At 38.0% G+C, this 26860-nt stretch overlaps 1 protein-coding gene across 3 annotated transcripts in view; it reads left to right on the top strand.

Moving 5' to 3' along the window:
• Positions 1 to 5289: 5289 nt before the first annotated feature.
• LOC121383207 (phosphatidylinositol 4-kinase type 2-beta-like) overlaps positions 5290 to 26860 on the top strand; it is a 54854-nt gene continuing 33283 nt past the window's right edge. Inside the window, exons 1-2 of one of the 3 annotated variants that reach the window (XM_041513086.1) lie at positions 5290 to 5487; positions 11965 to 12083. In XM_041513086.1, the coding sequence (XP_041369020.1) occupies positions 5400 to 5487; positions 11965 to 12083 (207 nt within the window). In that variant the 5' untranslated portion in view covers positions 5290 to 5399. Of the gene's footprint in view, positions 5488 to 11525; positions 12084 to 21649; positions 22637 to 26860 lie in introns of those variants that run through there. The other 2 variants (XM_041513084.1, XM_041513085.1) reach the window with 2 other exon arrangements.

The following is a 26860-nucleotide window of genomic DNA, read 5'->3' as shown; positions in this document are numbered from 1 at the left end:
GCTGTTGATCAGACGTCTGAAGAACTCTTGGGGAATGGCCTGCCACTCTGCCATAAGAAGTTGACCCAGATCATGAAGGTTGGCCGGAGGGGCATGGTTATCCCGAACTCTCCTGCCTAATTCGTCCCAGGCGTGCTCTATTGGGGCCAAGTCAGGCGAATATGCTGGCCAATCCATCCTGGCGATACCTTGTTGTCTGAGAAAGTCCGTTACCACCCTGGCGCGGTGGGGTCTGGCATTGTCATCCTGCAGAACTGCCCCGCCGCCAATCTGCTGAAGGCCTGGGAGAACCAACGGCCGGATAATCTCATTCAGATAGCGAATTCCATTCAGATTGCCATCCACCACATAGAGGGGGGTCCTGTGGTGGATAGAGATGCCGCCCCACACCATGACGCTGCCACCACCGAACCGGTGACGTTGTCTAACGTTGACGTCAGCGAAGCGCTCCCCAGGACGTCTGTAGACACGAGCCCGACCGTCGTTGAACTGGAGACTAAACCTGGACTCATCAGTGAACATCACTCGACCCCACTGAACAGGTTGCCACCGCAGATGAAGCGTGCACCAGTGACGTCTGGCCGTTCTGTGACGTGGTAGGAGTGGTGGTCGAACAGCCTGGCGACGGCAGCGTAGATTATTGGCTCTCAGACGATTGCGTATGGTTTGATCAGACACTCGAGTTCCAGTCGCAGTCCGCAGATTGTCACGTAATCGGCGTGCAGTGGTTGTGCGTTGACGTAGAGCCATATTGGTGATGTAGCGGTCCTCTCTATTTGTAGTGCTTCGGGGTCTTCCCGAACGTGGACGATTTCGAACAGAATTCGTTGCTTGGTACCGTTGCCACAGTCGGCCAACGACACTCTGACTGACACCAAGTCTCAGAGCAACATTTCTTTGCGTATTGCCATCCTGAAGCCAAGCAATAGCCCTTCCTCGATCTTCGATAGTCAGTTGAAGTCGTACCATTGTCGAATTTGGAGTGTGCACCGTACACGAACGCAAGCTCCATTATTCGGAAATTCAGCATTGGGAACATGGAATACACGTTGAAGCGCTTTGTGAAAAAGCAAGTTATGGGCACTTAGCAGACCTTTCGCTTTCGCCCTAATTTACGTGCAAATGTAAGCATGTTTTCGCCATTAGAACTAGTCGACAGTGTCAATGACAGTGGATTTTAATTCATTTATGGGTTGCTTAGACCCACTTTCGTCAAAATGGAACAATATCATGCGTGACATTATGGTCTAGCTAATATAATTGACATTCAGAAAATAATGTCGAAAATATCGTCTGACCCTTAAATTCTTTTGAGTAGTATATATATAGTGTGGAAAATACATCGATCCATCTCTCTCTCTCGCTCTCTATAGCCGTCTCTCTTTCGCATACACGCATGCCACACACACGCACATTCTGACATTGTTGTTAGCTTATTTTATTTTATTGTACTTTAATGTTGAACTCGGCCACCTAATTACGTCGTGGTGTTATTGCGCGATTAGCAACAGTTGTTGTTGTTTTTTGTTTTTTTTTTTTTAATATTTTTATTTTTTTACTACATACATTTCTAATTAAAAAAAAGTGTTTTTTATTTTTTTATTAATATCTGTTTCAGACAATTTCGTATTACAAACATTTGAAGTTAAAAACTCGTTTATCGACGGAACTATTTTTCGTCACTGGCAAGTGGTTTCGTTCGCGTCCGCGTGGTACGGCTCCGTTAATAAATTGTTAACAATTATTTTCTGGCGTTATTTTGATTATTTGGCTATATGGTTTAACATGTCGGCAAGATAAATTCGTTGTAGAAGCAACTCTCGGGGTATATGGCTTTTTATGTACCCTCTGTGTGCTCTTTTACACCCTCGCCTTCGGCTCGGGGTAAAAGAACACACAGAGGGTACATAAAAAGCCATATACCCCTCGTGATGCTTCTACAACTTATAATATATAAATACATACAAACATACATATACACATAAATATATAGTGTGGAAAATACATCGATCCATCTCTCTCTCTCGCTCTCTATAGCCGTCTCTCTTTCGTATACACGCATGCACGCACACACGCGTGCGCACACACACACGCACATTGCACTGAATTGCTAAAATGATTAGCTTATGATTTAAAAACAATAAATGTGTCATTGCAGGAAACGTGATAAAAAAAAGAGAGCCAAAGCCAAGGATTTTTTGAAGAGGGTGCAGCCGTGGATATGGTACCGATCTGACATGAATAATGAGATGAAAAATAAACAGAACTTTGCTATAAAAGAAAAGAGAAGAACAGACCTGCATGACGTGGATAAAAGACCAAATTTTATAAACGTAAAGAATAATGTTTTATTGAATACAGTTGGAACTAATTTTATATTGAAAATCAAAAGAATTACATTTGCCCTGAAATAATCGTATTTTCTATAAATCATACATTTTCTTATAAATGTGTTATAAAGGAAACGAATAATGTGTACAATATAATAAAATGTACATTGAAATAGCATACGTTTTCTTGTGTAGTAATTATCATTAATTATCAGCATACACATCTTTGTTCACATGCTGTTGTATGTTTCTATACTGATCACAGTCTGAGTGCTGTAATTTCGATTTCGTAAAAATACATCTAACGGCATCTTAACATGTAGCCTCTGCAGTACAACCAACACTTCACATGCTGATTACACGTGTGTATGTCCTTGACAATTAAAATAAGCTGAGTCCCGTGTATGTCCTTTACAACTGAGTCCAAACTTTGATTTTAACGTCTTTGCCACGCAAGTAGCTGAATTTAGGATGCTTTCTCACTCTATCCCTAGATCTGTTGTAGGAACCCTTGTTATTTGTAACGTCCGTTGTTTGTACCACTTCAGAAATTCTGAAAATATAAAATGATGAGGCTGTTAAGTTTATCAACATGACAAAATTGTACGTGTCAGTTGGCACATATCGCATTGATAGGGGCGGGACCTAGCCCAGTGGTAAAGCGGTAGACCCATTGGGCTATTTCTCGTTCCAGCCAGTGCTCCACAACTGGTGTAACAAAGGACGTGGTATGTACTATCCTGTCTGTGGGATGGTGCATATAAAAGATCCCTCGCTGCTAATCGAAAAAGTAGCCCACGAAGTGGCGACAGCGGGTTTCCTCTCTCAATATCTGTGGTCCTTAACCATATGTCTGACGCCATATAACCATAAATACATAAATGTGTTGAGTGCATCGTTAAATAAAACACTTCTTTTTATATCGCATTGGTTGAAACTATAATATAATGCAGTTCATATAACAAACGAATATACACTTCACCATGCATATATAAAGGGTTATTCGTGAGATTTATATTTTAAAAAGCCAAAACTACCTAGTTTTTGAAAAGCAAGAAACAGTACACACTCGTTTCAATTAACAGTACACTACTATTGTCCGAACCAAATTGTTAACAACTACAAAAAATTACTCTCCTACCTTTAATTACCGTTACATTTCCCCAAAATTTTTTCCACACACAAGTTGTGAAAAAACCATTACAGTGACACAGCTTCCACATATGAGACTATAACCAGGCGCGGATTTAGTGGGGGGCCCAAGGGGCCAGGCCCCCCCCCCCCCTATTTTTGGGGTCAAGTTATTAAATTTTTTTAACTATAGCATACACAAGAGTGGAATTACACAAAAATGCACTTATTTCCCAAGTCTTTAAATTATATTTTGTTCATAAAAATCGTCTTAAAGGGACATTCCTGAGTTTGCTGCAATTTTTAAGATGGTATCGACCAACAGAGACTTTTTAATGATTGTAATATATGTTTCTGCATAAAATTTACTGACTGTATATTAAACATATTTCTGACTGCTTTAATATATTACTGAAACAACTGTTTCGATATTTCTTCCCATTTACCGGCAGCCGCAGTCAACGGAAAACCAGCCTAATATGGGAAGGAGAGATGACCACTTTAACTTTAAAAAAAAGAACAGACCAGAATTTATGAAATTTTGAAGATAACAAAAACAGTATGACAATACCAAAAACATACGTTAATATAGCTATTTTTTTACTGAGATGCGAGGAAATCACGTTTCAGGTCACTTAAATTTCAAAATTTCGCGGGGGAGCATGCCCCCGGACCCCCCTAGGAATGTTGGGCGCTTCGCGCCCTCGGAGCCCCCCCCCCCCCCCCCATTTAAAATCCGCGCCTGATAACGATGTCGCCAGTATCGACTTTGCTGAGATAGCATAGGGCAAAATACATGCAGTTTTCAGCCGTCTGCCATTTTGCTTTTTTATGGAATATTTTTCAAGAGAGGTGAAAGCCTCCAAAGTACGTGACATAATTAATATAAAATCAATGATCTTTAGTGGTATATTTAAACAACAAAAAAATAGTTTTAAAAATTAATATGATGTCATCACGTTTGCTTTTATTATCGTAACATGTTATGACGTTGCTAGATTAAGTCATATTCTTTCACCCCTCTTGGAGAATATTCCATAAAAAGTCAAAATGGCAGCCCGCACAAAATTACATGCTTTTTGCCCTATGCGATCTCGGCGAAGTCGATATTGGTGACATGGTTATCATCTAGTATGTGGAATCTGTGTCATTGAATTGGTTTTTCCTAGATTTCTGTCTGGACAAAATGTGAGTAAAATCTAACGAAAAATAAAGGTAGGAGAGTAATTTTTGGTAGTTGTTAACATTTTGGTTCGGACTTTAGATAATATAATTGCAATATGCGGTATACCGTTGTTTGGGGTTTTAGACAAATATTTATAAAACTTCAAAATGTTGCATAGTATAATTTACACGATATATTTAATATAATTTAACAGTCATTTACATGCAATATTTAACATCCATGTCAAAATAATTCTTTAGTAAATGAACATTTTGATCAGGTATTGTGAAAATGACGACAAATAAACGTGATAGATTTTTTTTTATTTGAAGATCTATCATTTCATGTGGCTTTCCGACGAAATAATTATATTGGCAAATTATCTAGCAAGCAACCGCATAATACTGTGTATATAAATCTGCACCAGATCAAAGTAAACGGCAAATATCTTGCCTCGGAGCTCGCAATATCCTGTGTTCACGGTGTTTAATATTCAAAGGGAAATCACCGACATTGGCACTCGACGTATCCGCTACATTGCGCATGTTCGGTATAACGTAAACAGCAACGTTGAGGGCCGCTATGCGGTAACAAATTTTATGTAATTAAGTACTAATAAACAGTCTGGCCTTGATCTAACCTCAAGCTCTAACATATTAATAATTAGTATTACTGGTATTTAATGAATTCATTTAAGGTTTATAATGTGAATTGATTTGGTTTTGAAACCTACTACAATAAATGGCCGACAGTATCTCAACTGTAGTCTGAAAATGAATCGTCCTGACAACACTCATCATATGAATGCTGGATTTGAGACCGATAAAGATTCTGATTTATATATACAGATGGACCTGTCAGGTATCGTTGTTTCAGGTGTAAATTGTTGTGCACGATCTAATAGCCACCGTAGTAATGTTTTTGCGATGACGACTAAATCATAGCGTCATTTGCCCTATTATCAATGCATCATAAAGATGAAAAGTTGGCCATCACTATTTACCGTGAACAAGATGAACTGGATGAACATAATACAAGTGATAAAAGAATTAATAAAATAATTTCTACGTCTTGAATTATGAAAAATGTGTGAAAACATAATATTTTGCTCGTAAATGGAAGAATTGTTCATGACGGAACTTCGTCGGCGTCGCGACATCGTTTTGGCTTTGAGCATTAATGTCGGATATCTTTAGTGCAGGGCGCACAATACCACACTTTCTACGTCCTTTCGGACTAGGATATCTTGTAAACATCACTTCAGATTCACTAAATGGTACAATTATTTTAATAACTATTCAACTATATGTAATAGCAATTTTATATTGAAAATCTTACGCGTTTTAGATTCATAACAAGTTTATTTTTATTATAAGGCATCAAAATGACGTCATTTTCATTGGCGCATACAGTGACCTGAACACTGGGTCCTGTGACCTCTCACCCGTGCCAAGTGCTCTTTTAAATTATTACATGTACTTCTTTTAACAGGTGTACATAAACATGCAAGAAGGACAAGACCCTAATGTATTTATGGTCTACAAAAGAGTACAATCTCACAATACAATTAAAACGAGCATAGTGAAGGCAGGATTATATTTATACACACACGCCAAAAAACTTATAAAATAATAATAATAAAAAAATTATAATTAAAAAAAATTAAATAGAAGAAAAAGACAAAAAGTAGCCTTCCATGCGTCTTAACCAAGTTTACTGTTACGAAAGGTGAGTAGCTAACAACTATACAATGTTTCGTGAAATTCCCGATTGTGCTCTCCAGTCGCACGGGCGTAGAAACAGTCCCGTTTTTTAAGGGGGTTCGGGGGGTTCGTCCGAACCCTCCCGCAAAAGCTGTGGTCCATTTTTTTTTCTTTAATATTGCACAAATACCAGATTGTAACTATTGCAACTCTCCAATAAAACAATATTTGCTTGTCTTCGTCGTTTAAAACTACATTCCCTGGAATATTTTTTATTATTTAAGCATATAACAGAAAATCCAATTACGTTTGGTGCATATATGCAGATGGAAGGAAGGATAGGATATGTTTTATTTAACGACGCACTCATCACATTTTATTTACGGTTGTATGGGTTCGGATGATTATTAAATCGATATCCTTTATCTTTGATGTTGTTAAACACACACACACACACACACACACACACACACACACACACACAACTTTACCCTTCCCAAACGAAATAATATTTATTTGAATTTGTCGATTTTAACACGTAAAATTAAGAAGTGAAAACGTTCATTGTCTACTTTAATATATTTTATTTTTAAAATATATACATGATTAATGTGTTACTAGTATACAAACTAAACTTTGAAAGTTCTACTAACACTTTATAAAATATCATTTCTGAAATAGGAAGGTACGACTGTCGATAATACGTTGTCAAGATCAAACCTGTTTTAACTAAAGACTAGTACCGTATCCTCAACCGAACGTTCTCTTTTATTTTTTTGAGACCAATTTGAAACCGGCAAACGTACGTGTTAACTGAAACTGACAACAGGCTGTCGTTTGTGCTTTGCGGAGCTATGGCGGCACAGGCGACGAATCAAGCGTATACGTTTGACGATATCCGTTCATAACGAACACACACGACTTTTTTAAAAGTGCATTTGAGCTTGTATTTCACATTTGTACATGGTGTTATAATATGGTAATCAGAGAATGTAACTTTAACACTAATCTAACCAAAGTTGCAGTATATATGATTTAGAATGTCTAACTAATCTGGCAAAATCAAAACAAAGGAACCTACATGTAGCAAAACATTTTTGTTGTACTTTTTGCTATATTGATGACCTCGTAGCATTCGATAATTACATGACAATGACTGCAGTTAACCTGTCGTTTATACAACAACAGAAAGCAATCCTGTTCATGCTTTGATTTTTATATATCGATAGGCCTACTGGCTTCCAAAATTAGGCCTATATGTCAAGCAGTGTTCTTCTGTCAATTTGGCATAGAAGTTGCTTTATCATGCCGGTTATTTCCAAGTATTTCAAAACGTTTTACGGCCAATATGTAGATGCCATATTAATGATATGACGCATCAGTGACAAAAATGCTGAAAACGTTTGAGGACTACACATGTACTCGTAACAGGGGCTGCATGTTTTGACGTTGATTCGTGATGATACAATTTTTGACAAAGTAATTGTTTCGTTTTTCATAAGTAGGCTATGTTCATTATCAAAGGAACCGATTATAGTTCTGATGTGCACGTACCTTTTCTGTTACTAAGGTTATAATAACAATTGCCAGACATATTTAACACATACCACAGGGGCCTAATTCACTCAAGTCTCGCAACTGCGATCTCGGTAGTGCAATACTAAAAGACTTACAAAGAGGATGCTTTGTTGTCTAGCAGAGCCTAAGAGAGCTTTGTGAATTAGGCCCCTGGGCCCCGTTCCACGAAGTGATCTTAGCACTAAGATATCCTTAAGTGTATATCTACCTTATGCTATCTTAGTGCTAAGATCACTTCGTGGAACAGTGCCCTGGTCCATAAGCGTACGAATAAAAACAATAGAGCGATTACGGCAAAATGAGCTGGCTTGAACATTTTTCATTATCCAGATCTGTTTTCATTATTCTACCCAAAATATTAGTTGTAGCCATGTAAAAATGCACGGCGATTCGTTTGCAACATTATATTGTTATTTCGCAGTAATAAACGTTGCAATCCAGAAAAAAAAAAAAAAAAATACAATCTACAAAATATTCGAAAATCATGGTTTTAAAATATAAATTTTTAAGTTACAGATGCCAGGAATACACGTTTTAGGCTTTCAGAGATTTCAAAATTTCAAGCAACTTCATATCCAAAAGGCCCCAGCAAATACCTAGTCGACCCCCCCCCCCCCCCCCCCACACACACACACGTAATGCTGGCTACGGGCCTGAGGAATGTGCCAAAAAGTGTGTGTGTGGGGGGAGGGGGGGGGGACTAGTCCGTTCACAGGACTCGAGTCCTCGTTTAAGGAAGAGTACTCTCATTTTATTATATATAAACAAATTAACGTCATTTTGCCATATACTCGTATTTGCCTCCGGTTACATTATAGGACTATGAGACATGGAGAGAAAACAAAAGTCGAATGTGCGGAATGCAATACAATGGCATGATTTGGCATCTATGTTCAGCGTTAGAATTAGATGGATAATGTTCTTTTACTTTAGTCCTTATATAGTCTCATTATCATCTAGTAAGTGTCGGGTACTCGGGTCTGGGTTCAGTTTGACCCTCGAGTACTCGAGTCCAATATAGTTTGGACTCGTGGAGGCTGTATACTCTCTAGGGGGTTTATTTCACAAAGTGTATCCAATACTGTTTCAGGAATTTAAGCATGTACGGTACGTATTATTTTAAAGAATTCAGCTATGTTAATTTAAAGTAGATAAAAACAGAAGATTTGCTACAATAACCTACATCGTGGCAGGTGGGTATGAGGTTACCCCCCCCCCCCCCCCCTCCTCCGTGTCTGTCTCTGTGTCATATATTTTCAGTCTCCTGAATACGCCACGGGGGTGAGTGGGGTTCACGAGGGCCTTCATATACTTATACGAAGGCTCCCGTCACCCCACTCCAACCCAACGCACGTTCCTCAAACCCTGTGGCGTATTAAGGTGGAACGGGAGCTCACGAACAATTCCACTGGTACCATATAGTCTTCTTTCGTTTCAAACTGATCTAACGTTAGGCTAAAAAAAAAAACAGTCTAGCGAACGACCGCGATCGCTCGGCCTTCTGAACATAATTATGCCTCTGTTGTGTAGGATCGATCCCCACCAATGAACTGTTTCTGGACCCATCCAGTGCACCACAACTGGTATACCAAAGCCCGTGGTATGTGCTAGGGGTGGTGCATATAAATTAAGATACTTTGCTTCTAATGGAAACAGTGTAGCGGGTTTCCTCTCTAAGACTATGTCAGAATTACAAAATTGTTGGGACATCCAATAGCCGATGATTAATACATCAATGTGGTCTAGTGGTATTAAACAAAACCATTAACATGGGCAAGTTCAGCCAGCAAACGTTTCGCTAACGTTCGCAAACTTTCTGATTGGTTCCCGACGTGGCCATTTGTTTTGAGATATTTTATTGATCAAAAAAGAATCAAAAGGATTGCACAACAGGCAGAGCCTATATAAGTGCTCTCCTAAACAAGATGGACATCAGACAATATTCATAATCACATATATAAAACATAATAACAATGTCCAATGGCATAAAATATTTAACATAATTAATATTTTTTAATATATAGTAATAAAAGGTAGAGAGTAGATAGAATAGAACTGAGATAGTCGAGAACAAATATAATAGTAAAGATCCTATTGTTGGAGCTAACCTTTATATGGGGCAGTAAAATCAGAATAATAATTTAGTTCATCTCGAAGCTCTTACTTTCAGCTATATATTTATGTACTGCTTTAAAAATTAAATTGTTTTCTTCGATTGGTAGGTTTATTGACCCGGATAGTAGTAGATCAATGTCTAAGATATCAAGGTAATTCCGTAACGATGCAAATAAATCATATCTTTGTCTGATGAACAGAGGGCAGACATAAAAATAATGAAAATTATCTTCACAGTTATCTCCACATGCACAGCTGGGGCTATCAGAAAGATGGCTTAAAAATAAACGATAGTATAAGTTGCTAGCATAGTTACGAAGCTGACAATGAATAATGTTACATTTACGATTTCCGTAAAGATAGAGAGTAGATGAAGGATTGGGATTTCACTTTATTATTTTATTTTTTTATAGGTACGCAGACATGGTTCATTTTGAGTTAAACTGTCAAGATCATTCCATAACTCCAAAGTATTAGGAATAAAGCTGTTTTTATATGAATTAGTATGGCATGTTGGTGGAGTGAATGGACGTTGATTTCTGAGTGTAAAACGATTAGTGGGATTAACACGTGGCAAGATTTCATCCATTAGATATTGAGGTTTTGTAATGATATGGGCAGCTTCAAGTTGCACTGACTCAATTATATTGGATTCTTCAGCTGTACAATTATCCCAAATTATATTACCATATTCTAAGATTGGTCTTATAAATGCAACATACAATTTAGTTAGGGAATTTCTATTTAATTTAGATTTTAACATACGTAGAATTTTAAGTCGTTTACAAGCTTTAGTATGCATGTCATTAATATGATCTGTCCATCTACCATTGAAGTTTAAAGTAAGCCCTAGATGTTTGTGGGAGGTTACATTATCAAGAGGAATTCCACTAAGATATAGCTTAGGAATATCAATATGTAATTTTCTTGTGAATAACATTGATTTGGTTTTAGTTATACTAAATTCAACTCCCCAGCTAGTTGACCACTCATGTATAGATTTTAAGTCTTCATTGTCCACCACAACTGGTATACCAAAGCCCGTGGCATGTGCTAGGGGTGGTGCATATAAATTGAGATACTTTGCTACTAATGGAAACAGTGTAGCGGGTTTCCTCTCTAAAGACTGTCAGAATTACAAAATTGTTGGGACATCCAATAGCCGATGATTAATACACCAATGTGGTCTAGTTAAACAAAACCATTAACATGAGCAAGTTCAGCCAGAAAACGTTTCGTTAACGTTCGCGAACTTTCTGATTGGTTTCCAACGTGGCCATTTGGCGCATAAACCAATCTACCGGACGTTAGCGACAAGCGGTTGACTGAACTTGCCCCTGATGTGCATGGCAAAGCTTAATGTAGTTTCAGTCACGCCCAGACGCCTATGAATAGAATGTTGACGACCGAGACTATTTCCAGTGCGACTAAGATCCGTATCTTGGTGCGCAGCAAATGTATTTTTAGAGACACTGAGGTAGTATTAGTCGATTACTCGTGACATCCGTAATACCCGATTTTATGAATTGTTTCCTGAAAAATAACGTGAAATGTCCACAACCTGAATATGGCAACATATTGATGGTTTATTATATAGTACTGTAACTGATTGGCTAGCTTGTTTGTGTAGCCAGCTCCGCTCAGACGATGAATACCGCTAAACTGATAGACGTGTCTGAAGACGAAACCGAACCAGACTTGACAACAGAAACTGTGCCTACTACTACAACTAGTACTAGTGACAATCACAGTATCAACTCGAGCTCGAACGCTCCGGAAATCTTCTTTGCTCCTAATCCAAGAGCACCAGAAGGAAACCCGCCGTATCACGACTTATACACGCCCAGGTCTCCGACGAGACAGGGTACGGGTACGAAAGAAAGTTCGCCATTGTTGGGTCAGAAGTATGAATATGACACTAGTTTCTTGAACAATTTTACAGACGATCCCGAGTTCCAGGAAGTGGTGAAAAAAGCCGAAGTTGCCATCGAACAATGCATATATCCACAGAGAATATATCAAGGATCCAGTGGAAGCTATTTTGTGAAGAGTATTGATGGAGTAAGTAGGCCTATATTATGATTACTTCCTTTATAAGAGAGTATATACCCACGCGTACCGAGTTTTCGTGGCATTAGCGAAGAATTGGTTACTATTATAAACAAAGGAAACATACAGCTAATATTTTTTCACTAAGTTAAAATTCACTTACCCTACTATGCTTTGCTACATAAAATCAATTCATCCCCGATGGAAATTGCCGACACATGATCACCGTCGAGGCCTCTGGAAAACCCGTCTGCATAATGACGTACCTATCAATTCGGGGTATACGTCATTCAGTCAATCTATGGCAGGCCAGTGATGGCAACCAGTTTCTGTTGTCGCGAACGTAAAGTGGGAATTTCCGTAAAGAATCGAAGCACAAAATATGTTAGTCATTGTTATAATATAACTTATATTTAACATGTATCCAAACACACAAACGTCCAACGTAAATGTAACATATTTACAGGTCTGGTTTCTTCACAGCTCTCGAAGATACATGTATGTTTATTCTTCCTGCTTGCATGGCAAGCCATGACACGGGCAGAAAAACACGTCATGTCGTCGTAGACATCGTACATCACAGCAGTACTTTAAATGAACCCAGTGATTACAGTTTTGGAACATGCACTGTCCCCCACAGAGTAAATACCAGTGAAGTGCATCTTTTTAATTCAACTGGTTGAAAAAGCCCACAAACACAACACTTTTCGTCATCTTCAGTTTCCGATTCCGAGAAGTTGTCACTTGATATCAGCCCGTTATCAACTCCTGAGGGCCCTGGCTGCGGTGAATTTGATTTTTTGATTGGTACTACAGCTTTTGTTTTTCTTGAAGAAACAACTTTGGGTTTTTTTAGAGGAAGAGACATATTCATACAGTTGGGATGATACATCTGGCTCTGTAATTGTTTTCCACCAACAACCTTGTGAACTGAACGCCTGGGTTTAGACTGATTGGGTTTATCGTGGTGTACAACTGGCAGGTGACTTGAAAAGAAATTGTTAACAGTGTTTCTGTCTTGTGGTTGAGAAATATCGGCATTGTTACTCGCAGTTTCTGTAGATTGTTCAGCTCTTCTCTTTTTGGCATACTGGGCAGGTTTCAACAGAGATGAATCAATTGCTGTTGGGTTAAATGGATAAATCCCACTCTTCCTGAAAGCACTCTGAAGATTCCTGGGAGTCAGCGATATGTCGTAAGCTCGACATGCAATAGAGCAGACATTGTAGCGGGTGAGAGTTCCAGAATGAGAACGTTGCCATTTTCGAGATTCATCACTGAAAACTTTAGAAAACGGTCCAAAACAACCCACATCCATCGGCTGAAGGATATGGCTTGTATGAGGTGGTAGAACAAACAGGATGATTCCATTCCGCACTGCAAAGTCAACCAAATAAGGTGAAATATGGGATCTGTGACCATCATATAACAATAATGTCTTCTTATCTCCACCAACTTTTGCGTACTTCGCAAAATGATCTACAAGCCATGTTTGAAATATGTCTGAATTGGACCATCCTGACTTACTAACAGTGCCATTCGTACCAATGGTGGCTCCTTCTAATAGTTCTTGGCGCATTCGAGCCCCAGGAAAAATGAAATATGGTGGGATTTGTTGACCCAGTGCATTGCCACACCCTATCATAGTGACTGTGGATGATCTTTCTGGCGATATTTCAATTGGAACCTCGTCTGTGGATCCTACAACATACGGAGGTGCGTGAGTCATACTAATTCCCTTCTCATCCACGTTATATATGTTTTCAGGAGATGATTTGAGGTCATACTTTTCAAGAATTGTCTCCAGTTCATCAAAGTATTTCGTTATGCTTTCCTCTGAAGTAGCGTAGACTCGAAGCTCTGACAAGGATTTGGGTCGTCTCAACTTTAATTCTGGCCATCTTCCCATGAACCCATAAAACCACTGTAGAGAAAGAGAGTTGCAATCGTGTGGCCGTTTGTTTAAGTGGGTGGCATAGTCGGTTCCAAGATTTAAACCTGCGCTCTTGTGTAGCCATAGCCAACAGACGCCATCAACTTCAAATGTTCTGCCAGTTTGTTTTCTTCTTCCAAGGAAAACATTGGACCAGGTCCGGACCTTGTCGTGTCTGGGGAAATAATCCCGCATATTCTGTCTCTGAGTGTTTGTTCAGGAACGGAATACAGCCTGGCAGCCTTTTCAGGGACATCTGCATATGCATTTTTAAGTTGAGTAGGGCTATATGATCGATAGCGCTTTTTATGACGTGACGTGAAATCCTAAAAAACCACAAGGAATCAGATATAAGAGATAGCCCTTATGCGATTCCATAATTTCAAAAATTGGCGAAAGCCACGTCACATATGTCACGTGATTATAATTTACAATAACAAGGTAGAGCAGACGATGCATACATTTTCATGTTACAGGTCTTGTACTAACTTCGGTACTTTATTTTGCTCAATGGTATAAATGCATTTTGGTAAGAACAATGTATTTTACTTGTTTAACAATGTAGTTTAATAATACTTACATTAATTGATGCAATCTTGAACATTTTGTTCTCCGGTATCCAGGGACGCTTTCTCTTCAGAAACGTTCGCTAGGTGGCGCAGTACACATGAACTGTCACGAGATATGACGTTTTTGGGAAATACCCCGAATTGGTGAGTATCACGAAATGGCAAGACGGGACGGTATAATATATATATATATATATATATATTTGGCAGAAAGACATTTTTGGGTACCGTATAGCACTACGGAATTGAAGTTTTAGACAGGAGATCTGGGGTGCCTCCTCCAGAGAGAAAATGTAATTTAGGATCCATCAGACTCATTTTCCAGCCATCTGTGATACAAATTCCTTGGTCCCCATTGCTGTTGTTTGTGCATACTCGATTTGATATAAAAAATAACATTCTTCCACATATGATGAAAATATTCAGGGAAAATAGTGTGAGTATTATTGATTATAAATAGACTGAAATGTTCTCAATAAAATATATACCATTACTGTTAGGCTGTGGGGTTTTCTCCATTGAATTGACACATTATTATCATTATAATCATACCTGTAGTAATGGTAAAAGTAATTAATTTTGTCAAAAGGTCAACTATATAAATGGTTTACGCAAATTTTCAATTCTCAGAGGCCTGTATTTATAAGCTAGCTTACTCATTTTTTCAAGTTGAACCGGACTATTGAGAATTTAAAATAATGTATCTGTCGTTCACAGGCTTTCGTTTTGTTGATCCCATCAAAGTACAGATATTATATTTTAGTAAAGATTTTAAGATCCCTGAATTTTTTAATTTTTTTTTAGAGTTATCGTCTAATGTGGGATATAACATTGTTGTGTGGTTCTTTTATTTTTATCTTCTTCAAATAAATCAATCACATTGATATCACTAATTGATTTAAATGTAGTTTTATTTGTATAGGGGCGATGTAAATATTATTTAGAACCTAAGATAAATCATTGTAAAGATGAACATCACAACTTCAATTGTTTTATAAGTGCAGGGATGAGAATTTTCCATGGATTTTGGACCCCCAGGGTCGATCCTGTGAAACGTGTAAGTTCGTTGAGAAAATTTGGGGGGGGGGGGTAGGTAGAATATAGGTATACTTTTAATTTTGTTAGGGATATCATCACTTAAAGTGATATTTCATTAGGAATTGCAGAATAAACATTTTGAATAACATCATGGAAAAAATCTTAATTAAATCTGCAATCAAGGAAAAAATATCAGACGAGTTAGTGGACACAAAAGACCGTTCTTATCAGATGACAATACCAGGTTTGTGTAGGATATCGGCTCAAACGGTGCAGAATCGACTACGTGATGCAGGTATTCGAGCCAGACTGCCTGTAAGAACTGTCATTTTGACTATGACGTCAGTGGTGTCAGGTCCACAGTGTGTGGCATCAACTGCGATGGAGAAGTCTATAGTTTAGTGATGGTCTAGTTTTTTTGCTTTTTCTTGCTGATTGAAGATGTTGAGTGTACAGACGTCGTGATCGTTATGCAACAAACTGCATATAGGAAGTGGATAGATTCAGTGGTGGCAGTGTGATGATGTAGGCAGCAATGTCATACACTAACCTGGTTCACATCCTAGGCAACTTAAACGGCACAGAGACATGGCGAGGGAATTTTGCAGCCACATGTCGTTCCAATTATGAATAATGCCAACATTTTATTCCAGCATGACAATGTAATCTGACCACATACAGCTAGACTAACAATAGCGTACTTACACAACAATAACTTTCAGGTCCTGTTCTGGCCTTGTAGATCTTCGGATTTGAATCCCATAGAACATTTATAGGATGAGTTGGATATAGATGACTGAGACAGCATCATCCACAGCCACATAATCTTCTACAGTTGGCACCGACACTACAGGCAGAGTGGGCCACCATTCCACAAGGTGTCATTCGTAATCTTATTGCTTCCATGGGAAGAAGATGGCAGGAAGTTCTGGACTCCTATGCATGGTGGGCACGCAAGATATTGACTGCATATTGTTATGACTTTGAACTTTTAACTTTTTAAATGTCACGTCATTGACAACTGTCGACTGCAAGTATGAGTGTAACATGTGAACATTCTGCTGTTTTTTGTTCATCCATTAAATACACCTTTACAGTGTATAGGGTGGGATGTAGCCCAGTGGTAAAGCATCCATCTGTTGCACGGTCGGTGCGGGATCGATCCCTGTCGGTGGGCCCATTGGAATACTTCTTGTTCCAGCCAGTGCATCACAGCTGGTATATCAAAGGCTGTGTTATATGCTATCCTGTCTGCGGGATGGTGTATATAAAAAATCCCTTGCTACTAATGGAAAAATGTAGCGGGTTTCCTTTCTAAGACTGTGTAAAAATTACCAAATGTTTGACATCCAATAGCCGATGGTTAGTAAATCAGTGTGCTCTAGTGGTGTCATTAAACACAGGGAGGTGAGAGCTACATGGAAACGCATAAATGTGCTTTTCCATTTCGTCTACAAAAACATGATTCAAGGTTCATTTGCATTATTTACGGTTTCAAGTTTATGATGTATGGCTTATATTATAAGATATACGGTAACCAGTTTAGATTTGTTAGCATTTAATGCAATTTTTGGCATTTCCAGGGGTTGCAAACACCAATTTTCCTTCAGGGGCCCTTGACCGCCCCTGGACCCTGGCCGCAGTAAGCTTTTTTGTTCTAACCCCTCTCACATCTCTGTAAACAAAATAAACTTTAACTTTCCAGTGTAAACAAAATCTGTATATACACATAATTCTAGATCAGTCACTCTGTTATTGTCACTACTGGTAACAGTTTCTTTATCACTGATTTACACTACGGTAGTTAGTCAGCATGAACCACTGCCTCCAGCTTGTTACATAATCAGTAATTAGGTCTTAAACAGAACAGCTGATTTGCAGTGATTAATATGTTATGGGGCAATGTTATTACATGTACATGTGGATACATGTACCGGTGTGTATACATTATAATGACATTATTACATGTACCGGTCAGACAAAGAAAATGAATTTTTGTTTAATGACTCCTCAGACTATGTCCATTTGGTGTCTAATAAACATTTATTTCAACACCTTGTTTAAGATATATGAGAAAGGAATTAAACCTGCTGCTGTCTCACTTGCTTAAAAATCATTGTGATATATCATAGAAATCAAAGATGGACAGTGAAATGTTGATATTGGGCTAGTATTCCAGTACAGCAAGGTTTTAGCCCAGAGTGCACATGCATGCAACTCTCTGCAGGAGTCAAAATTGAAAATAGAAAGTAAAATACATATATGGCCTGTTGTTATTTTTTAAAGTAGCAGCTAGGTAAAAAAAGAAGAAAAAAAGTCATGCTAACAAAAAAATATTCCCTGCTGGAAATAGAGCAGCATTAGTTAACAGGATAATTTGGGATAGTGTGTTAAAAATGAGAACCTTAGAGATGTATTTGAGAGCATTATGGAATAGAATAGATTTAATCCTGATCACAGAAATACAAGGACATACATGTTTTTGTGTTAATAATTAATTTGTTTTGACAGCTGTAAACATTTTGCTATATCAGAGGAAACAGAAATACCCTAGATACAAGTTCACCATGTTTAACAAGTTTTTTTTGTAGCTGCATTAAACTGACAGCTCTAACTAACCTGACAGGCAGATGTAATTGAGCAAATGACAGGTAATTATGGAACAAAGGCCTTCTTGCTTGATAGCTGTAATAGAGTGACTAATTCAGTTAAAGAGGCGAGACATAGCCCAGTGGTACAGCGCTCGCTTGATGCACGGTTGGTGTGGGATCGATCCCAGTCGGTGGGCCCTTTGGGATATTTCTTGTTCCAGCCAGTGCCACGACTGGTATATCAAAGGCCGTGGTATGTACTACCCTTTCTGTGGGATGGTGCATATAAAAGATCCCTTGCTGCTAATCGAAAAGAGTAGTCCATGAAGTGGTGACAGCAGGTTTCCTCTCTCAATATCTGTGTGGTCCGTAACCATATGTCTGACACCATATAACCATAAATAAAATGTGTTGAGTGCGTCGTTAAATAAAACATTTCCTTTCAATTCAGTTAAAATGTTACCCCCCGTAAAATAATAGTTACATGTATACTTAATTAATGTGTTACTGCTACAACACATATTAATTTGTCAATACAGCAGCATTTTACATGTAGGGTTGAATTTACAAAGCCTTGTCTTTGACTTACATGTGTGTAAATACATGCGTGTATTTACAATGCTTAAACATCTATGTTTTAAATAGAAAAACTGGCTTGGTAAATTTGGCCCATAGTTTTTATACTAGCAGTCTACAGTGACTCAGTCTTTTGAAGATATGTACCCAAAGTAACCATACATGTGTTCCAAAATCCATGATTTACTAGTTTTTAATTATTATAAACAGGGCTGAAACTTAAGAATCCATGGCAATTTTAAAATGTGTTTGCCGAATGCAAAATGCTCACAGCAATTTTAAAACAGTATCTTTTGCAACAAATGAAATACAGTCTAAATACATCTATGTATTGATGTACAGTCCACTGACATTTTAATTTAGTACACACACCAGGGGACATACATGACATGCTAAGTGACCAACTTCTATAATACATGTTTTGACATTTTGATTTACTGAACATGCGCACCAGACCTGGTACACATACATGATACATGTGTGGTATTATTAATAATGGATTTAGTATTTAGTAATTGAATTATTATTAGTAGTAGTGTCCTACCGGTCCAACCGGAGGGGACTATAGGTTTCATCTCTGTGTGTCCCACGTATAGTTTTCTGGATGTGTATTTTAGAATGCCTTGAGATACTGAAATTTTGTGTATAGCTTTATCATGTACTGTTACAGATCAGGTTTGACTTTCATGGCTATTTACCCATTTTTGACTGAGTTATGGCCCTTGATCTTAGGAGATCTATGTGGAAATTTGTTTTCCGGAATTTTTTCAGAATACCTTGAGATATTGACCTGAAATTGTGTGTATAGCTTTATTGTGTACTGTTACAGCTCAGGTTTGACTTTCATGGCAATTTATCCATTTGTGTCAGAGTTATGGCCCTTAAACTTAAGAGATATGAACATTTGATTTCCGGACTTTATTTTGCAATGCCTGAAGATCAAATATCGAGTATAACTGTCATGCAGTTTTCATAAAAGTATGGCCCCCTTGAATTTAAGAGATAAGAAAAATGGTTGGGTTTGATAGGGGACATGCAAATGCTTTAGCAGTACTCTCAGAATGCTTATTTTTATTATTATAATCTTTTTTGAGGATTCTGCTGTCTCATAATTTTATGTTTCCATCCTAAAATCTGGGATTTGCAGAATAGTCTGACATGCATGTAAATGATGCACTTTTATTTAATGACACTACTAGAGCAAATTGATTTATTAATCATTGGCTATTGGATGTCAAACATGTTTGGTACTTTTTGACATGTTACATATATAGTCTTAGAGAAAACCAGCTACATTTTTCCATTGGCAGCAAGGGATCTTTTATATGTACTTTCCCATAGACAGGACAGCACATGCCATGTCCTTTGATATATGAGTTGTGGTGCACTGGTTGGGATGGGAAAAAACTCAGAAAAATGGTCCACTGAGATGATTTAATCATACAGTGTAAATACCTCAGGTGAGTGCTCTACCAACTAAACTAAATCCCACGATGGAGAAGGTTCTTTATATTAAGGGAGCATGTCCGACCCCCCATCCCATCCCGCAACCCTATATTCTCAGACCATCAAACTGACAGTCACAGTGGCACCCCGACTTTTCAATATACTCTGTGGGCTCTGCAACATTTTGATTTTAAAATGTTTATTACTAACATTTGCTATCAGTTTGAAAATTGATTAGCAACTAGTATTTAATACTAAAGAATTGTGTAGCAATTTCTGAACTTGCATAGCAAATTATTACGCGATACTGAACAAAATGTTCTCTGTTATTATTAAATAAAGATTTATGATGATATGTGGGAATAAATAAAGAGCAGAAAAGCATGTACATGAATAAACAGAGTCAATTTTTCTATGGTAATCCGATTGTCGGATTCCTGTGATATTCCTGTAAATGATACAAATCCATTTATATTCCCTAACTGTCAATTTTTAAAACAAATCAAACAAACAAAACCTAAAATAAATAAATACTGTTATTTAATCCCCCCCCCCCCCCCCCCCCCCGGGCTCGAACCTAACAGCGGCACCAACAGCAATTGCCATCGTTGAGATATAAATTGCCATAGGTAGAGAGCATCACTGATGGCACTTTTGTGCCGTTGGTAAAGCTCCTCAACAATGGCGAAATGTATACACCTGGTGTACATTATCTGTCAATATTTAACATTTGTGCATTTAAAAGATGTCTACATATAACTAGATAGCCTTTCAGTCAGGTTTATTTGCTGCAAATGTCACTTTTAAAACAATTGCCATAGGCAGGCTCAAAATTGTCGGAGGAGGACTGTTTCACCCATTGCAATTCTTTTAAACATTGTAGAGGGAGACAAATTCTTACGTTCGAGCCCCCCCCCCCCCCCCCCCCCCCCCCCCCCCAAAAAGAAGAAGAAAAACAACCAAAGAACCAGGAAACAACAAGAAGCAGGCATGAGGCAACATCTATTAAAAATATATAATTCTATAATAGATAAAGATTTATGGTGATATGGGTGTAAATAGAGAACAGGAAAGTACATGACAGCTAGTTTTATATGGTAATCCATGTGTCAAGATTCCTGTGATATTCCTGATAATGATAATCATGCGAATCCAATTATATTCTCTTAATGTCAATCTTTAAAACGAAAACAAACATGAAACCTGAAGGAAAAAAAACCCCTAACTTTTTAAAAAATCATTCACAAAAAAACAATTATTAAAAAATATATAATTGTTTTACTACTACAATATGTTAACATCAATTTCAGAATTAGTCACTTTGTGTGAAAACTTCATAAAATAAATAAATAAAATTGGATGACATTTTTTCTATGACATCTCCTGTCTGGCAAGCCATTAAGACACTGACACTGGAGAGAGTGCAGGCAATTTATTGATAATTTTTCTTCTCCTAGCCTGTGAGTTACTTGGTTCTATTTTTAAAGCCCAGTACAGAGTGAGTTGCCAGTCTGTCAATACAGGTCATTTGGGATATGCTATGAAGCAGCCACAGGTGAATGCATCACACAGGAAGTGAGATCACAGCTAGCCCACTGGAACTGGCTGTGTCAAGTGGGCTTACTCCACATGCTCAAGGGGAACATCTGTTTTACTTGGTGTGCTGCAAACTGGACACTTGTCAAGTGTGTGTGTGTTCCGGCTGTGCTTCTTTCCAGTCTTCTTTCTGTCTTGTGGCAGGGGATTTCTCACAGTTTTTAACAAGCAAATGAAGCAGCTGTATATGGAACATTTTATGTGAAAGAAACAAAACTTGAAACTGCTTGGTTTGTTGTGTGAAGTTCTGAAAACTTTACCGGTAATGGAGAACACAAATATCTAAACAGTGTACTTCAGTGTCTTGTTATTGTTTTGTTTTTTGTTTTTTTTAAACTGAACCGTCAACCATTCATCGCCAGTTTTCCCTCCCGGTACTATCATTGTGTATGCACCCAGCTGTTGTATAATTTTTTGAATAATCACAATGATAGTGTTGGTTTGACTGACAAGTGCTTGCCAAGTGGGAACTGACATTTGTGTGTGTGTGTGTGTGTGTTTTTTCTGCGAGTGGAAGATAACATGAGCAAGGATGGCTCAGACAAACAGCATATTGTTGACCCGGTGGGCGTCGTCCCCGGGGAGGAGATGACCTCCAGGTCAAACGGGATTCCTCGGCAGGTATCCTCGGACTACGAGCCCATTGATGGGGTGTCTGTACATACACAGAACGACGGCTATGTAGAACTCTTTGCCAACGACCCAGAGTACGGGCATATTGTCCGCGAGGCTGAGATCGCCATAGAAGATGGGATACTGCCAACACTTAGCTCGAAAGGAACGAGCGGATGCTACTTTGTTCAGAACAGGGAGAAGGTACACATGTACTTGTTTGTTGATAATTAATTAAGTTATTGTGACAGGTAATGGTGTTGGGGATGGAGTTGGGAAACATTTCTGTCTTGTACCCCCCCCATTATATTTTACATGTATTTAAAGGGAATGGGTTTGGGGATGGGAACGTTGCATGCAATTGGGAACCTCAAACCTAACCCACAAACTAATCCAAAGACCAATCCTAAAATTAACCCTATAATCCTAAATCTAACGCTAAACCTAAACCTAACTCTAATAGTAAATAACAGTCGGATATTTTACCAAAAAGGAATGGATATATATTTTTAAATTTTTAGATAGATAATTTAGTCCGAGAACTGATGTTCAAAATAAGTCGAGGTGTGTGAAATAAAAGAGTCAAAACATTTCAAATCCATAACCCATAATTATTTCTGGTAGAAAGCAGGTCATTATATAGTTGCCTCTTAAAAATGGTCACATAAACAATTAAATATTCAAACTGTGATAGTATACTTTCATTATTGTCACCAAGTCTGTAGTCGTAAAATTAATTGTTTTGTTCTCATGTCTTAGTGTGCAATTAAACTACATGTAAGCCCAATAAAATACTGCACACCATATACCATGACCTACAAAGTTTGGAATTCCATCTTCGTGGTGATATATGTGGCAAAGATTGCATGATGTTATCTAATGTATGTTGCACTCATTGGTACAGGTGAATGGTAAGCCAGACTTCTGGCCAGTGTGTCATAAAACTAGTTTATGGTTCAACCCCTGCAATTGTCCATTGCAATCAGCATTGCAGTGGAGTTTTTAAGGAAAAATATCCACCCGGTCCCCCCTTCCCCTAACCCTAACCCTAACCTTAACTCCAACCCTAGCTCCAACCCCAGCCCTAACCCCAACCCCAACCCTAACCCTAACCCTAACCCTAACCCTAACCCTAACCCTCAACCCTCAACCCTCAACCCTCAACCCTAACTAAAAATAATAATTGAGGGGACCGGGCGGATATTATACCCTAATAAGTCAAGTATATACTACACTTATAATTTTGTAAAGTTATTTCTGTACGGGTAAAACAGAAAAATATTTGCCCGGTCCCCCCTCCCCTAACTAAAAATAATATGGAGGGGGTGGGGGTGGGGGAGACCGGGTGGATATTATACCTTAGTTTGGAGATGGTCCTTTTGCAAAGGAAATGATGTACAAACACTACTATTTTCACTATTTTTGCCTAATTTTGACAATTTAAAATCATATATTACTTATGTTTTATTGTTTAAAATATTCATTTCCATACATCTGAAGTGTCTATGGTCATCCTGGTATTTGCAATAAAGTAAAGTAAAGTAAAGTTTGTTTTATTTAACAACACCACTAGAGCACATTGATTTTTTTATCTTATCATTGGCTATTGGACATAAACATATAGTCATTCTGACACTGTTTTTTAGAGGAAACCCGCTGTCACCACATAGGCTACTCTTTTATGACAGGCAGCAAGGGATCTTTTATTTGCGCTTCCCACAGGCAGGATAGTACAAACCATGGCCTTTGTTGAACCAGTTATGGATCACTGGTCGGTACAAGTGGTTTACACCTACCCATTGAGCCTTGTGGAGCACTCACTCAGGGTTTGGAGTCGGTATCTAAATTAAAAATCCCATGTCTTGACTGGGATTCGAACCCAGTACCAGCCTGTAGACCGATGGTCTAACCATGACACCACCGAGGCCAGTGTAGGTATTTGCAATATACCCTGAAATGCATTTTTCATAATTCTTAAAAAAAAACATGCATACTTTTGAGAAATATCTGTTATGGAGATGAGCTTCAGTCTATTTTTAGAGGGTATAATTCCCAGTTTTAGCATCAGAGACTCTTCTTTCTCTCTATTGTAAGGTTACCCTGGAGATGTATTACAGGTTTGTTGATAAACCAAACTTAGTGTAGATCTATTTTCATGGGTTCAAACTAGCTAGTGTCTGTGACTTTAAAAGAAAGTTTTGAAAATGGAAGAAATATCGCTGGAAAAATGTATGAATTGCCGTAATGCGAATTTCTTTTGTTGACCAAGTTTAGCATACAATTATATTTGTTTAAAAGGTTGGCCTAAATTTTCTGATAGTGCTGGAAGGTCCCAGCCAATGGGGGATATGGCGATTTAAGCCCCTGTCTGGTTGTTAAGCCTTTATTGTGTTACAGTATTGTAATGTGTGGGAGTGCATTTTGCTTCTTTATTCTGCATCATGGTAAAATGGTTTTGTATCATGCTTAAGGTTGTTTTCTCATTTACAAAAGTCTGCAATAAATCCGTATATCGCACACTTTTTAAATCCCATCACTTACTGAGCCAAACTTTCTTATTGCATCATGCAACATTACTTTGGGGCATGGTACAAGTCAGTTACCACATAAACTTACTTGAGGCATGCATGATTATATTTGCACATTTGCATATTCGATGATTTGATTGACAGCAGATATATATAGGCCCACATGTTGTCATACTCAGGACTATAATCATCTGTCAACCAAAACATTGAGAGTGTACAAATAACCATGCACTTATATTGGACCACTCTTTCTCAAGTGGGAGGGCAACTTTTCATTTTACAATCTGTTAGCATTATATGAACAGGAGGATTTGAATTACAAGGACTATGCATGTACACATTAGTAATGTTCCAGTGATCAATTATAATCGAAAATTGATCTGATTAGCTCTTATGATGTGATGATCGATTATAAAAATCCATAATTGATTGTGCGGGAAAACATTAACTGTAACTTCCTCCAGGGGTGGGACGTAGCCCAGTGGTAAAGCGTTCGCTTGATGCGTGGTCAGTTTAGGATTGATCCCCGTCGGTGGACCCATTGGGCTATTTCTCGTTCCAGCTAGTGCTCCACAACTGGTGTAGCAAAGGCTGTGGTATGTACAGGTCCTGTCTGTGAGATGTTGCATATAAAAGATCCCTTGCTGCTAATCGAAAAGAGTATCCCATGAAGTGGCGACAGCGGGTTTCCTCTCTCAATATCTGTGTGGTCCTTAACCATGTCTTGTGATGAATCCTTTATATAATTATAACCAAATAGTTAATGGCACTTATGATCTGTTTTGTTCTTATTTATTTACTCTCAAATTATTTTCTGGCAGAAATCCTTACACACCTACTGTGACCTAGTAGTCATGAGTGTTATTCAATATATTATATGAATTAAATATAAATTCTGGTATTCTGTCAGCATGACATATACATTTACAGGCTGTTACACCATCACATCTGTTCACCTGTGTGGTGATTACATTATAGCAGTTACAACATCCACATTAGCCGATTTATTGCCTAACATATTCATATTATACTACATTTTCATGAAAATGTTTGTATATATATCTATATATACATGTATACATGTACTGATACTGATAGGTGTGATAAACGTTTAGAAACAAATATTTAAAATTGTCTCATATAACAGGGCATAAATTTTGCATTTTTCAGACAACCAATATGTCATTCGTGTGGTTTTAGTGATTACACGAACAATTTTCTTCAATAGTTAGATAAAAATGAAACGGTTAATAGGCAACGATAATCAAACGAGAATCTAAGATGAGTGAGTTTTGTAGCTTTTTTCTCTATTAAACCATCCTATCATAAATACGAAAATATACTTTTTGTGTGCTAGGACTAACTTGAAAGCTGCCAGGCGAAAATAAAAACTAAGCTAGTTTCGATTCGTAGGAAATTAGGAATTTTGTAAACTGCTATTTATAGTAACGAGAACACGATTGTCGCGAGATCTCACGCACCGCGGTGCGTGTCAATAATACTACATGCTCTTGTGACAGGCAAAATGGATTTTAAACTAATCAGTCTAACGGTAGCTGCATTTTGTTCGACACTAGGTACAGTTGCTAGAATGTCATCGCGTTTGTTATTAATAGACTCGAATCAGCCTAAAAGAAGCTACAAGTGTTGAACTCCGTAATCAGCCGACTTATTCCAACTGGCTTGGAGTAGAGGTGAGAGAGATTTTCATGACACCCATAGCCATACGGGCTCCCTTTTGTGTAGGGGACAGGCTGGTTTTTGCCCGAATGAAACGAAAATGCCCGAATCTGGATAACATAATTTATTCATATTAGTATTACTAACAAACTGCTGTATAGGGTTGCAAACGAATCACTATGATGGTAGAATGATGGAAATATATGGTAAAAAGGTATCA

This window comes from Gigantopelta aegis, chromosome 10 (assembly GCF_016097555.1).
Source record: "Gigantopelta aegis isolate Gae_Host chromosome 10, Gae_host_genome, whole genome shotgun sequence".
Classification (NCBI taxonomy): Eukaryota; Metazoa; Mollusca; class Gastropoda; order Neomphalida; family Peltospiridae; genus Gigantopelta; species Gigantopelta aegis.
Note: the sequence above shows the minus strand (reverse complement) of the source record. Positions and strands in the feature narration are given on the sequence as shown.